This window comes from Globicephala melas, chromosome 10, assembly GCF_963455315.2.
Source record: "Globicephala melas chromosome 10, mGloMel1.2, whole genome shotgun sequence".
Taxonomy (NCBI): domain Eukaryota; kingdom Metazoa; phylum Chordata; class Mammalia; order Artiodactyla; family Delphinidae; genus Globicephala; species Globicephala melas.
In genome coordinates, this window is record NC_083323.1 from 98,853,882 (window position 1) to 98,869,137 (window position 15,256).

General features: G+C 55.6%; 1 protein-coding gene across 3 annotated transcripts in view; it reads right to left on the reverse strand.

The window, feature by feature from the left end:
- Positions 1-254: 254 nt before the first annotated feature.
- Positions 255-15,256, reverse strand: part of PRMT8 (protein arginine methyltransferase 8) — an 81,450-nt gene continuing 66,448 nt past the window's right edge. For all 3 annotated transcript variants that reach the window (XM_060306431.1, XM_060306430.1, XM_060306432.1), the window contains 4 exons: positions 15,011-15,126; positions 9,736-9,886; positions 1,855-1,976; positions 255-1,091 (listed from right to left, as the gene is read on the reverse strand). In XM_060306431.1, coding sequence (XP_060162414.1) covers positions 1,008-1,091; positions 1,855-1,976; positions 9,736-9,886; positions 15,011-15,126 — 473 coding nt within the window. In that variant the 3' untranslated portion in view covers positions 255-1,007. The remainder of the gene's footprint in view (positions 1,092-1,854; positions 1,977-9,735; positions 9,887-15,010; positions 15,127-15,256) is intronic.

Sequence of the window (15,256 nt, forward strand, 5' to 3'; positions counted from 1 at the left end):
CCTCGCCTCCCATTCTGGAGCACTCGAGGTTAACTCATGTCCCCCCACCCCAGCTGCAGGACTCTCCTCCCACCCCTGAGGGTCACAAGGGAGAAGCCCTTGGACTGGTCCTAGCTTCAAGGCTCCCTTTTCCAAGGAGCTACCTTCCTTCTGGGAGCGGCACGATTGGATCCTCTGTTCCACTGTGGCCTCCGACCTCCTCCCGCCCCCCTGCCCAGAGCGCCGAGAACACAGCCGCCCCATCGCTTCGCTCTCATGTGCATTTATTGAGCGCCCATGGAGTGCATGGTCCTATGTCCAGGGTTCGCAGCCACAGTCTAGTCAAAAGGAGACCGGAGCTGTACAGAGGACATTTCATAGCGGGGAAGGGGTGGGGAAGGGGGAGAACTAATCACAAAACAAATTCCTATTCGAAAGCAACAGAATCTCCTCTGAGATAATATATATTCTACGCACACACGCGCACGCACACACGCACACAGCCCTGGATGAACACGGACGCTACCGCTTGGCTGTATATGCAAGCACATACCCGCGTGCCGGGTAAAGGAACGAATAGGTATGCTGTCCGCGCATGCGCACGCGCACCGCCGCACGCACAGCGTCTGGCTTATGCTATCAAAGACGCTAGTCTCCAGGGTCTAGTGAAGCAATCTGTCCGAGATGCCTGCAGCATGCAAAACTTGAAGATCCGAGAGTCACGGTTAAGGAGGACGATGGGGACACGCGTGGACTCCTCCATCGGGGCCCGGCTGCCGCGCTGGCCGTGGCTCTCTGTCGGGACGACAGAGCCTCTGAGAAGGGCCCCCAGAGCAGAGCCGAGAAGCTGGAGGCCCTCTGTCCAGTGGCAGGGGCCTCAGGAGGCCGGCTGAGTTTACCAATCTCAAGGGCAGAGTGTCAGACTCCGGTTTGGAGCGTGTAGTCCTGCAAACAGGGTCCCTTGTGGCGGCGCCTCAGACGGAGGTGAGTTTCCGTGCTCGCTCGCTCTCTGCAGCCTCCCACGTGTGCTAACGCATTTTGTAGTAATTAGATACAGATGTTTCGCACAGCTGTCCCTTAAAATCCAAGTCTACTGTGAAATCGAGGTCTCGCTGCAAAGAAGGAGGAGCCGGGGCATCAGCGCGGAAGGCGGCAGGGACCGCCCCCCTCCCCGCAGGCAGAGGGCCGGGCGCATGTGCGCCGCTAGGGTTTTCCAGCTCAGGACTCCGCTCCCCACCAACAGCCCTCGGGAGCCTCTTCCGGTGCCTCGTTACCCTCACGGGGAGGCCTTTGATTTCTAACCTAAGTAAGTCCTTCCTGTTAGAATACAGAGGTGTTCCCTCTGGTTTCATCCCGGGAGAAGTGGGGCGGTTGAGTCTCCCAGGGCGGAAGCCTCGGCGCACCGTCGGCGCCTGCCCGGCACGTGCCCGCACCCCAGGGGGCTCAGAGAGAATCACACGGCCTCCAGCCCCCCAGGCCAGCCTGAGGAAGGCGAACCCGGTCTTCCAAGCCACCACACACTGTTCTTTCCTGGCTCAGCTGGTCCTAAATGAGGCAAAGTCCATGGCCACAGCCTCTGTTCTCAAAACACCTCCCACCGAGGGCGGGAAGCTGTCCTCAAGGCTGGGAGGGTGTCCAGGGTGTCCTACAGAAAGGCTCCAGTTCCCCAGTCTTAAGGGGTCCAGGCTGGAGTCCTTGAAGGAGGCCATCACATCCAAACCCGCCTTCCTACCGCTTCCCCTGTAACTTCACCGGTTGTGCACAAGGCAGCCAGGCCCCCCGGGGCAAGTGGGTCCTGGCAGCTCCCTGGAAGCCGGCCCCCGGGTCCCTCCTCCACTCTGACCCCGGCCTCACAGAGGATGCCTCGGCACTCACCACGTTTTTGGCATTTGGCTTCATGGATATGGTCCCGTAGATCTCCTCCCCCCTCCGGACGGTGAGGTAGTCTTCCAAGTAGAAGACAGTCTGCTTCCAGTGGGTGTAGGGGGCGTCGGGGGCTGAAGGATGACAAGGAAGAGTTAGAGAAGACGTCTCAGAGGGGCCGGGACCCCGCGCGGACGACCCACTGAACACCGCAGCGAGCGCTCTCACTGGGTCAGGCACCCAGCCCCTGCGCCTGCTCTAAGCCCGCAGGACGCCGCGCTCAGCCCGGGGACTCCTCCCGGGGTCGAGGCCCCGCCCCCTCGGGACTGCGGGTCTTCGCTGGGGATCAGAAGAGAAACAAGCTGATATTACAAAGCCATACGGGGGCGGCGTTAACAACGAATCTCAAAATGCTACTGGTTTTCATTAGTTCAACAGAGTGAGACTTTCAGACGTTGTAGGGGAGAGATTGGGAGGGTGGTGCATCCTGTCTCCGCTTAAATGACACCGTTCATGCCAACGCCACGGCTAAGCCGGTTTCGCCGATTCCGCTGATACCCCAGTCTTACACATAGCTTTCCCTGCCTGCCTCTCTGTCCTAAAACCAATCCTAGTTCCCTTGGCCCAGCCTGCCCTGGGGTTTCAGCCGTGCCTTCCTACCTGGATGAATAGGAATAGGGGAAGATTCTCATTCCACGGACCCAACGCTGCTCCACAGCTCACACGTCATCCACACTGACTGAGGCTTGCACGTCCCCTCCCCTGCATTTGCCACGAAATCCCACCCATCCCTCTACCAATTCTACAACTGGGCACACTACCAATTCTACAACTAGATGAGGGGTCCTGTCTCATGGGCCCCCTTCCTCAGCAGCAGCCGTCCTTGGGACACTCTTCCCTCCCTCATCACCGGCCTCTCCCTTCCTCATTCTTCAAGGTCACATCCTTGGGCACGCCTTGCCTGACCCAGCTGGATTAAGGGCACCCTGGGCTTATGTCACCACGGTGACTGTCATGCCCCTGCATAACCGTCTCTGTCTCTTTTTACGTGTTTGTGTCCTCCGCAAGACTGCAATCTCCATGAGGGCCGGGGTCTGCTTACTGCTCTGTCCTCAGAGCCCATCACCACCCTTGCTGGGTCTGTGAGTACCGAATAAATGAACGATGGTAAAAAGCCCCAGAGGGGGCGCGTTGTGACGCCTCAAGGTACCCAGAGGTGTTCGGTGACACCGCGGCTTTGGAACCTAAGGGTTGTAGAAGAACCCGTCTTACAGTCAGTTCTTCTTGCCCTTCAGGCTCTTACCTCCCTCCACCAGGATGCAGGACTCATGAACACTGATTCCCTCTTTGCTTAGGACCAGAGCTAAAGGTGGGAAGACTTAGGGAGGATGTAGTAAGTGCCTTTCAAATACTTCAAAGGCTGTCACATGGAAGGACTTATATGTGGCCTTATAGATGGCTTTGGAGGCAGAACAAAGGCTAGGCACTCAGAATCACTAGAAGGCAGAGTTTTAATCACAGGAAGGATTGGGGCTGCCCCACGACCGTATGCACACCCGCGGTCCGGCCCGGAGGAGTGCACACACAACCTGGCTGGGGATCTATCGTATGCCCAGTCAGACCAAGATCGTTCAAACCCCAAGATCTATTTTAATGGTGGTGAAGAGTCTGTCTGTCTGTGTCCTTTGCAATGAACCAGCTTGATCAAATGTCAGTGGTTTGGACACTCGAGTAGCCTTCGGTGTGTGCATTTAGGAAATCGACGCAGACTCAGGGTCTAGCGGAGGGGAGGCAGCCTGAGGATTCGGAAGGGCTTGAAGGAGGATCATGTACATAGAGTCTGTGCCGCTCAGATCCTGGATCCCCAAACACGCCCAGCCTTCCTGGCCTCCGATGCATACTGCGGCCCACAGGCAAAGTCCACCTGCTCCCAGCACCTTCCCTTCCAACGACATCTAAACGAATTGTCAAAAGCTCGTCTCCGGGGTGTGCAGAGGCTGGCAGCGTATGACTGACAGCACTGTCACCCCCGCTGCCACCCACGCCTACCCAGACAGGTGTCTCTCCTGTTCTTAAAGACCTTCAGGCAAGGAGATTCCGGCAGCTACCTTCTGCCTCCTAATCAGATGCCTGTGAGACTCCCAGAGACTTCACTGGCTCAGCTCCGCCAGCAGCGAGCCCAGAAGTCCACCTCTGATGCTGGTCGCCCAAAAGACACCAGCCTTGGGTTGGAGGAGAGCGACATTTCCCCTTGACATCAACATCAAAAGGTTAAGAACTTCCCCAAACATCTCATTTCCACGATGGGTCCACGGACTCATTGCTAAAGCAGTTTTCTCAATGCAGGTTCTCCATCAGGGTGTCCAGGAGAAGTGGATGACAATTCAGATGTTTTGACTCTAGTCCTAGAGATCTGAATTCAGTAATTCTGGGTGTGAGATGGGGGCAGTCTCCCCCCAGGTGTTGTAGATACACAGCCAGTTGCCGTTCAGACTCAATCATTTACATCTAATACATCTCTTGGGTGGGTATCAGTGGAAGGGACACTTAATTAGGCAACAGCAGGCCCAGTGCCCAGTCTCCACTTTGCCGTGCATTTGCACTGTGACCCTGGGGCTCATTTTCTACACCTGCAGAAAGTTTACCTCCCTGTGAAGACAGGTGATGGGAAGGGGAAAGGATACACTGAGGACGACCAGCCTCCTGCTGTGCCCAGGACCGTTTTCCTGGTGTAATTATCTGTAGCTCTCCCTTTCACTCTCAAAGTGTCCTCATTTGAAAGACGAATTATACGGTCCCCTTATCTGTAACATAGCAGGCCCAGGTTAGGGTACTGCTAAGCCATTGCATTAGGTGGTTATTTAATCATTGTGGAAAGTGGCATATCATTTCATGTATCCATCAACTATGGCTCTGGCCTGTAAAGCGGTGCTGCCTCATTGTCGTGGTCTGGAATGTTCTAGGGATTCTCCAGAAAGTTGCTGTGCACAGGGGTGAGCGTTCAGTATCACTGTGGACCACGACACCCAGAGTTCTGGTCAGTGGACAAGCCTTTCCCTCCCGCTCTGCCCCAACTACAACCTTCAAGATAGTGTAAGTGGCTTTCAGGCTTCCTCGTTATGACCGTACCGTCATTCACACATTCATTCATTCACTCATGCATGCATTCACTCATTCAGGCATTCATTCATTCACTCATTCATACATTCACTCATTGATACATTCACTCACGCATGCATTCACTCATTCAGGCATTCATTCATTCACTCATTCATACATTCACTCGCGCGTGCAGTCACTCATTCAGGCATTCATTCACTCATTCATACATTCACTCGCGCGTGCATTCACTCATTCAGGCATTCATTCAATCATTCACGCATTCAGCAGTCATCCACTCAGGGTGCCTGCCACGTGCCTGATGTGGTCCTAAACGTGGGGAGCAGCAGCCAGTACAGCCTCGCCCCCCGAGATCCTGCAGCCTAAGTGAGAAGACACTCAGGTAGCTGGCCATAAGGTCCGGTGGGAGCTGTGACCGAGGATGGAGGAGGGGTGCACGGGGGCTGCAGGAGCAAACGTCTGGGGCCTCTCACAGGAAGATTTTTCCTGGTGCTTCTGGAGAGAGCGTGGAATCCTGCTTCCTCTTTCTCTTCCCCATGGCTAAGTGGCTGGTAGTTCTTTCTGGAATTTAATACTTTTTCTAGCTGTAAATTTGTAACTCTGTTCCCGGGGGGGTTCACAGGCTTTTTGGAGAATTAAAGACGATGCATGAAGAAGCTTCTCTGACCTGAGAAAATGGCTCAGTGTCACAGGGTGGCAAAGCTGGGAAGGGGCTTCCAGGCAGTCGAGGTCCAACCGTGTCATTTCACTAATGAGCCCAAGGCCCAGAAAGGAGCTCGCTTAACAGCACCTCCACGGCCTGAAGGGCTTCCTGGAAAAACTAGGACTTAGCGCAGGCCTGCTTCTACTCTGGGTACTGCCCTTCCAGCAGGAGCCCCAGGGGGCCCAGTTCCCACTTCCTGCCCCGCCCTCCGAGGCTGTGTCCAAGGGGCGGGGCAGCTGTGCTGGCACAGCGTGGAACCCTGGGTGCTTGTGCCCGGAGCCGCAGCAGGCAGACACCAGCACCGTTCACGGGGGCGGTTTGGAAGCTGCACAAGCCGCGACGCGCCTTCGCGTGGGTCTCCCGGAGCAGCTGCAAACCTTGGGGGCCGATGGCGAGGGGCCGCTTACAGCAGGCTGCACTTCGCCTGAAGTTCAAAGCCAGCTGAGACCAAACGATACCTTGTTTAGGCCTACACTTACGCATGATAAAACTTTTTAAAAATAGCAGGGGACAAGGAACTGAACATTCAGGATAATGTTCATTTAGAGGCGATGTGGAGGGAGGGGATAAGATGGGACCATCCAGGTAGCCGCAAAGGTGTTGGTAGTATTTAAGCCCTTGAGTTAGATGGTGAGCTCACAGGGATTTATTATGTGACTCTGAATTACTTGACTTGCATGTATTAATTATAAGCATAATCATATTATATTTATTCATAATGTATTTCTGGTTAATATTTACATTCTAATTAACAATAGTTTATCTCTTCATATTAACTAATGTATTTACATTCTAATAATAATTAGAATTATTACCTTCTAGTTAATAATGCGTTCTAGTTACTATTACATTCTAATTAATAGCACTTTATTTACAATCTGTTACTGAGTTAGGTGGCAAGTTCACAGGTGTCCCTTGTATTAATTAAAAAATAAGCCAAAAGTGAACTGTGTGTGATCCAATGATGGTAGCACGTCATGAACCACGAATTCGGATTAATCTAATTCCGTGCATCTGAGGTCCTTAAAAACAAAGGAGAAATATTCTTTCCTTGCTGGTCAGAGTGCAGAGGGTCTGAGTAAAGCCCACTGCCAAAGCCATGCCAGCTGGAAGATGGCCAAGATGGTAAAGATGCTACAGGCTGGACCAAAACCACGCTGTCATCCGCCGGAAACAGATCATCTCAGGGAAAGAAAAACGCAGCCTGGAGCTACGGGGCTGGAGCCCAGGCTTTAGAGACACAGAACTCTTCCCAGAGTGCCCTTGCCCCCTGACTTTCCCATCACCTGCGGCAGGGCGGGCCCTGGGGGAGGCATCGCCCAGGGATGGAGGAAGCAGAGCCAGCCACCGTGGCTCCATCCCTGGCCTCCAGTCACAGGCACCGTCCTCGATCGGGCCCCTCCTCAGCCCTCACTGCCCCAACCCTCACCATGGCAAGGCTGAGTCTCACCCATCCTTCAAGGTCCAGGTAAAATACCCCTTCCTCCTGCTGGCTGCTCCTGCGCACCCACCGAGAGGATAAGCTCGCCTGCTGCTCCCGTAGGGAGGGTAGCAGCTGACAGTGACCCGGATCGGGGCTCTCTGGTCACTTCCCCAGGACGAGGCGGCACCAGCGCTGGCCTGGCTGATGGAGACCAGAAGACCCTAGTCCTGATGGTCAGGAGACACCAACTCTGGAAGAAGCCCTTCTGTGAGGGATCAGGTGAAGTCTCTTGTCCGTTCTCTCCCATGAGAAAATTCCAGGCTCAGATGCCTTCACTAAGGAATTCCAGCAAGCATTTATAAAAGAAATATCACTGATCCTTCAAAAACTCTTCCAGCAGGAAAAGGAGGAGGAAACCCTCCCCAACTTATTCTACGAGATCAGAATTACTCTGTTGGCAAAGTCAGAGAGAGAGAGATTCACAAGAAAACAGATCTACAGACCCAGGGTCACTCATCTGTATAGATGAAAAATACATCAACGAGGTGTCAGAAAACTGGGCAACACAGACAAAGGATGAAACAACATGATCAAGTGGGATCGCTGTCACCATGTGAAAGAGGACCATTGGCACCATGGCTGCAGGAAGTGAATAATCGTATCTTCAAATTCTGGTAGAACTCACCTATCCCTGCCACGTGCACACTCAGCCCCGGCGACAAGCTCCCAATTCCCAGGAAGACCTCCCATGAGCGGTCAGGATGAACACATGCTCAGGGCAGGAATCCTAGCTCCATAAACGCATTGAACAGAGATTTGTTTAGAAATCTCGGAGCCACACCCCGCTGGGAGGAGCTAGGAAGGCAGAGATTAATGAGATGTGAGCCCAGCTGGGGGAGACCCAGGTCTGCAGAAGACGATGGAAATGTTCAGTGAATAGTGGCACAGCCTACACTGGAATCCTGGGTAGTTGTTTAAAAAAAAGAGATTGGATATATCTCCGCGCGGCTCTGGCGGCATCTCCAAGACACATGGTTAACTAAAGACAGGGAGCAGGGGCAGTGCGTACGGTGCGAGCCGACCTGTGTTTTCAAGAAAAGAGTAGCTGGATGTCGTACTCCTGTCATGGAAGATGCCACCAGCGGAGGCAGCTGGGTCTACGATTCACAGAAATCTATGGACTATTTTTGCAACTTCCTGTGAGCCTATAATTATTTCAAATAAAAAGGAAAAAAAGTGTATGTAGGTATGTAGTTGCTTGTGCACCACTGAAATTTTTCGGAGGCTACGAAATAAGTCGTGAGCAAATATGCCTTTCAGGCACGGGACTGGGATGGATAGGGGAGAGGTCTTTTTCCTTAACTTTTTATGCCCCTTTTTAGACCCTTTTGTTATCTTTTTGTTAGACTGCACCCGTATCACTTTAAGCATGGCCATGACAGACATAAGCACAGGATGTTAGGGAGTCCCAGGAAGAAGGCCTAACCTTGACCCTGGAGGGAAGGAGGGGATCATAGTACCTGAGCTGAGAGATGCAGCCTGAGCCGGAGGCGGCCAGGGGAGGAGAGGGATGGGGGAGTTGCCAGAGGCTGCATCGTCTCCCCCCAGAATTCATGTGCTGGAGCCCTGACCCCCAGGATCTCTGACTATGAACGTATTCAGAGAGAATGTCTTTAGTTAAAACGAGGCCCTTAGTGTGGGCCCTCATCCAATCTGGCTGGTGCCCTTGTAGAGCAAGGAGATTAGGACACTCACAGAGACACCAGGGATGAGCACAGAGGAAGGCGGCCACGAGAAGGCGGCCGTTGGCAAGCCAAGGAGAGAGGCCTCAGGAGAAAACTCCAGAGGCCTCCAGAACCATGAGGAATACTTGGTTACAGTGGCCCCAGCAGACAAATACAGGAGGGAAGGAGACAAATCTGACAGAAGACCCTCCTGCCCTGAGGATGGAAGCGGGGCTGGGGCAGGCAGAGGCCACGGCCGAGGGACTGAAGATGCCTGGGCGCAGAGAGCTGCAGGGCCAGCGTGTGCTGGGCTGCGTGTGCGGCAGCAAAGGGGTGGGGTGGACGGCACAGCGCGAAGGGTGCTGAGAGATGAGGCTGGGGAAGTGGGATGGGGCCGGTCAGGGGACCAACCCCCTGCCATTTACCGGGCTAAGCAATCTGGGCTTATCTGCTACAGGCAATGAGGCACCTCTGAAGGAGTTTGGAGCACGTCAGGGACTTAATGGGGAGGGACAGAAGCTGGGAAGACAGGAAGGAGACGTAGAGCCAGGTTGCAGCCTAGGGAAGCAGACGCTGAATCTGTCATGAGGCGTCTCCGTATCCTCCACCCACACAGAGGGGGCTCGGGAAACACTAAATGAACAAACGTGCATTTGAAAGGTGGCCTCCACGCCTGCCTCTCCCCACCCGACACTTGCTCTCAGCTCTGGCCACACCAGCCACAAGTTTTTTACCTTCTCATCGGGCATCCAAAACCCTGGGGACGTGCGATTCCTCCACAGCTGGAGAGGCTTAGGAGGTGCTAAGTGAGGGCCCCTGGCTGATGCCCCCGGCCCTTGCCCCACGTCCAGGCCGGGGAGGTCACTTCCCACAGAGCCTTGGCACGAGGCCAGGAGGGTCTGGAAGGCCAGCAGAAGGCTCACCTGTGGAAAACCCCATTTTTTTGTGGCACTTGGTAAATTCGATATTGAAATAGGTGACCAGGGCGTGGACGTAGTCATTGCGCTGTATCTGCAGGCAGAAGGCGGATGTGAAGGACAGCTCCTCCGTCTTCACCGTGTAGATGTCCACCTCCTGCAGCCCAGAGAAGAGAGAATGCGGACGCTCAGTGCCTCCACCGGGTCTGGGCCGTCCTCAGCTTCATTCCCCAGGGAGACTATGGATGGCAGACTCCCCAGGGTGTCATGGCTCTCGGGGGGACTTCCCAGGCCCACCCACCCCCCTCCCCATGACCTCCTCCATCCTTTCTAGGGTGGAGTCGGCTAAGGCAATGCTGCGAGCAGATTTAAGTCAGAGCCTGAGGATAACAGAATCAGGACGGTAAATCTTCTGGGGATGAGTGCTGATGCGGGGGAGGGGAGAGGAGAAGAGGATGAATTAGAGCCTCTGTAAACCCAACCCAGATATCCTCAGAGCAGTCCCCCTCGGCATCACTAGTGCATCTAGCTGTTCTCAGGCTGTGGTCCCTGGAGGAGCACGTCGGCATCGCCGGGGGTGGGGCGGGGAGGGCAGGGCATCCCAGACCTACTGAATCAAGGCAGCAGTGTGTGCCCCGTCAAGCCCTCCCAGGTTCCGGCAGAGCCGACTGCTCCCTTCCCAGCAATACGAGGTACGGAGTATTCTCTCAGGAGTGAGGACCGAGCCCGCACGGCCACGGACTGAGCCTGGGGAAGTCAGCCGACCGTTCAGCACAAGCCCGGACAGTTAAAAACGAATGAAAGGGGGAAATGAGAGGTGAGAACGTTTCAGTTCCAGCTAGGGATGGACAACACAAGGGACTCATCGTTCTAACAGCGTCAGCTGGGGAGCGGCTGCACATCAGTCTTGCTGGGAGCGGGAGTAAAATGAACAATGGTTTGCAACATGGTGCTCTTTCTGCGAGAAAGATGCTGACCCGTCGTTGGCCGGCTCCAGCAAGACACGGCAGACCTCCCAAGGCCCAGGAGGCATCCAGGCCGCCTTCAGTGAGGTCTAAGGAAGAACCTCCCACTGCCGGGCTGTATGGCAGAGACCTCCGTCCTGAAAGCTCTGTACGGGCCAGACAGACACCTGTGTGCCTGGAGTGGTCCCCAGGGGTGCCCCTGAGACCCGGATGATGGAAGATGTTGGGAGTGACTAGGAGAGAGGGGTCTCCGGGTGGGGAAACAAGAGCAGCGAAGAGACAGAGACTTTTATCTCTACACGTTTCTAGGATGAATAAAGGAAAAACTGATGCAAAACATCCTGGGGACTTCAAAGCCAAGTCCTGTCTCCACAGGAGGGCAGTGGACAGAGGCGCAGGTGAGGTCGAGGCAGCCAGACAGCCCAGAGCCTTGTTACGGTGCGGGCTGGCAGCTGTGACCTCCTCTGCCCTGTCGGTTGGGAAGAGGGTGGGACTGCAGGTGCAGGGGACCGTGGGAGCCCTCGAGGTCGGTGACATCACTTCACATGCAAAGCTCAAGTACGGGAACAGGGCTAAAGGTCCCTGTGAGCCCGGGTCAGGCGTGCAGAATTCGATGGGGTTAGAAAGCCAGTCCCCTTTTACCCCGAGAATGCAAGAGCCCTGGGGAGCATCCCCAGGTAGTGGCTGCCGTGGGCTCCTGCACTCCCCCTGGGAGGATGCACTCACTGCCTATCAGGCAGCCAATCCTTCCCCGACGTCTCCAGTCAGTAGGTCCTGCTTCTAAACTAGCGAGCAGGGCCCTCAGCAGCCTCTGTAACTTCCACCCACGGAACAAGCCACCGCCCGCTCGTGCTCACGTGGGTCCCCTAAACCTTTTCTCCTCCAGCATAAACTGCGTCTCCTGAGTCATGGCTTCCGACGCCGTCACCCTCCTGATCTGGGACCCGCTTCTAGCAGCCTCTGACCTCGAAGCGCACGCTGCCGGCTCCAGCTGCCTTTAGCCGGCCAAGCCCCTCCCCACAACATCCCTCTCATAATCCTTATTTCTGGGACCCGAGTGCGGGGGGGAGGGTCCTTCATTACATGTCACCCTGTTAGTTTGGGCCGTTGCCCAGAGTGGGGAAATCTTTTTAGCCCCAGTACCTGTCAGCTTATGACGTTTGCCACCCGTCTGGGCCACGTGTCTGCGGGTCCCTCCAGCCCAAACACTCTTAGCGCAGCTGCGCTTAACCGTGATTTTGATAAGGGCTTCGGCAGAGTCCCCTAGGCTGGGCTCACGCTGTCTACGTTCACTGACGTTTCCGCTCCTTCTCCACTGGGGCCAGCCCGCCAGGCTCCAGGCTCCTTCCAAGGTCCCTGTCCCTCTCTCTCGGGCGCCCTCTGCCACGGGCCTCGCCTGGTCTTTCCACCCTGCTTCTGGCTCCTCTCAGGGGTCTCACCACCTCCGCCCCTGTCCCCACCATTAGACTGGAGCCCTTTAGACGCGGGGTCTGGACGTTATGGTCTGTCCGCCCTCAGTGAGCGATGTAACCCCGACATGCGCCACTCTTCTAAAACTGTCTCCCTGCCTGAGGACTCTCCTTCCCATCCCCTCCCCAGGCCTCTCCTTCGGACCAACCAACTAATCTCTCTGAGATGCATTCACACTGTGCCATTCCCTGGATCTAAAGCCTTCCACGACTTTCTACGGTTTACCTAAAAATACCCAAGCCTCTTGGCCTGGACTCAGAGGGGGACCTGGGAAGTAGACCCAGGACCCATCTGGACCTGGTTCCTTTCTCCTCTGTCCTCGCCTCACTTCTTCACCACTCAGCCTGCACAAGAACAACGATGCACCTGTGCACACACACACAGAAACACCCCATCTGTCGGGGATTCCGTCTCTATAGGGGCTCAGACGTCCATCAACCAGTGTCGGCCACCAGTGCCCTGACAGCGTTCTCTAGGTCCTACGGATATTTGCATCTTAATAGGGGCCTCCGAAGGAACAAAAACCGTCCAGACTGAAAGGATGATCTGCGTTAGAATGGGCGCCAGGGAGGCGACTGCTGGCCTCTGGAGTGGGGACAGGCAGTCTGTGTGGGTGAGTCAGCTGCGACCCGGCCTCAGAGACACAAAGGCCTCTGGTCAGGGCCCTCCCTCCTCTCAGGCCCAACGTGTCCAGAGGCAGACACGTTATGCTGGCCCCCAGAGCCCTGATCCCTTTGCCAGAAGGCTTTCTCTTTCAGCAGCCGCCTCAGCAACTCTGAGACCCCAGCGAGACCCCTGGCTCGGCCTCAGGCCGCCCCACCAGGCGCAGGGCTCCGCAGGCGTCGGTGACTCAGAGGGTCCCCGGCCGATGCTGTCCCCATCACTACATCATGTTACAAATGGATGTCTCAGATCAGAAGTCTGGTCAAAACAGAGTCTTAATTATAATAAAGTGTCACAAGCCGCAACGTTAATAGCGATGAAAATAGCAATTAAGCGTGTGAAGAAGGGCGAGTGTTTTCCCAGGGAAGACGGTACTGAGCACGTTAGCGAGAGCTGACGGATGGCTCTCCTGGTGGCAGAAGCAAACACAGCCGTCCTTGCCCTTCTCAGAGCTCAGGAAGAAAGGGGGCACGCACAGAGGGCCCAGAGCTCCAGCTCCGCCATACCCACAGTCCCAGGCTGCACTCAGGTGTAACCAAGGAGAGACCCTTGCCTGTTCCTGGCTGGAGGGGGAGAGGGAGGCAGGGGCGGGGGGGGGGGGGACAGAGCAGGCCAGTCTGGGACCAGCCTTGGACGTGCACAAGTGCCGTGGCCACACCTGCAGGGCAGGGGCAGAGAGCGACCCAGGGCCCAAGCACATTGAAGGAATCGTATCCCCGCGCCACCATGGGCAGACGCCTATCGGTTCCATACAGCTGCCATGCGTCATTTTGGCAAATGCAGTTGCACCAGGTGATCTCCACTCGTACTACAGTGTTGGCAGCCATGCTCTGCACTACGGGGTAGTTATCTGGGGTGGACTTTGCTGGCTCTTGTTTGGGATGCCAGAGAGAGAGGCTTCGGGGACAGAGGGGCCGGTGGGAAGAAATAGGACGTTTGCTTCTCATCAACGCTGCCTGGACTCAGAAAGGGCCGAGTTAAGAAGCAGCATCCTCAGGCAGGATGTTCCGAAAGGGAGGCGGTGTCTATCTGATGGGACCTGTACAAGGTACATCTAGTTTTATTTGTCCTCTGAGGTCCCTTTGAAATGCCATGGTGACAAGGCTTGCATTTCTTCTCAGGAAGACTGTGACCAGGGACAAGGGACCGTTCTCACCTGGACAAAGCAGTCGTTTGCATCAGTCTTGCAGAAACCTCCCCGCACCCCTGGGCTCTTCCCCGTTGCATCCACCCAGAGTTCCCGAAAAAGCAGTGAGGTGCACAGGACCAGGGCGGGAGGGTATGCTTCAGCAAGATGGGGGCTGGGAGGGCTGATGACAACGGACACAGTGAACCCAGATTCTTCGATTAAAACATTAACTTGAAGCCTATAAGACAGATGTCTTTCTAGACTTTAAAAAAAGTAGTGAAATAGCAGGAGTTTTCCATCGTTAGACAGGATAGATTAGCATTTGTAAATGCAGATACTTAGAAAAAGGGTTGGAAAGATCAGCTCATCCTGTGGACAGCGGTTACCTGTAGGAGGAGTGTGGGCTGGGAGGGAAGGAGGTCTCGGGGGGCTTTTATCTGTACCCCAGCAAGTTTGGCACGTCTGATATTTAGTGATAAGGATGCACTGGGTAAGGACTGGTCTGCCGAGGGTGCTGGCGAGCTGTTCTCCGTCTGCGCTGAAGAAAGCCTTGGAGGACAAGAGGTGAGGGCCGCACCAACAAGGCACTCAGGAGGAGGGAGCTCCGTGCGGCCGGTCAGATGTGTGCTTAGAGGTGCGGGCGTGAGCTGCTCACACGGCAGACTGAGGTGTGGGATCTCTTGCCTAAGAGGCCAGCGCCCTCGGAATGCAGGAGCTTCCCCCCACCTGAGCCTCCAGGGTGTCCTCCCTCGGATATTCCTACAAGCCCACCCGACACCCCTCCCCCCTCACACCCCACCCCTCCCTCACCAAGGGACATGCACCCCCCATCCCCCAACTGTGCCACGTGGAGTCCAGTGGCGCTCTCTCCCCAGCTCTGCTCAGTGACAGTGCCGGCTTTGATAGGTCACCACGGGCTGCCAGAGGCTCTGGCCAGGGTGGCCTTGCCTCACAGTTTGGGAGGAGCTGGTGTGGCCTCTACTCAGGCCCAAGAGTCCAGGTGACACAGCCAGGTTCCCGCACACCCAGGCCCGAGCAAGCGGCGTCTGCAGACCTTTATTAAACAGGCATTGGTCACCACTTGCTTTGGGTCCACGATGTCTACCAGGGGCTCCTTCATGGCAACGTCCCGGATGCAGGTCATGTCAAAGCCATAGACGTTCTCCCACCCTGTGGGAAGAGAGCGAGAAGTGGCAGCAGGACCCCCAGAAGTCTCCCGACCCCCCTGAGTCCTAGAGGGTGGGGGGCAGCTTGTGTCCCCCTGCCTGAGGGCAGGAGAGTCGCTTGCCTGGTAGAGAGC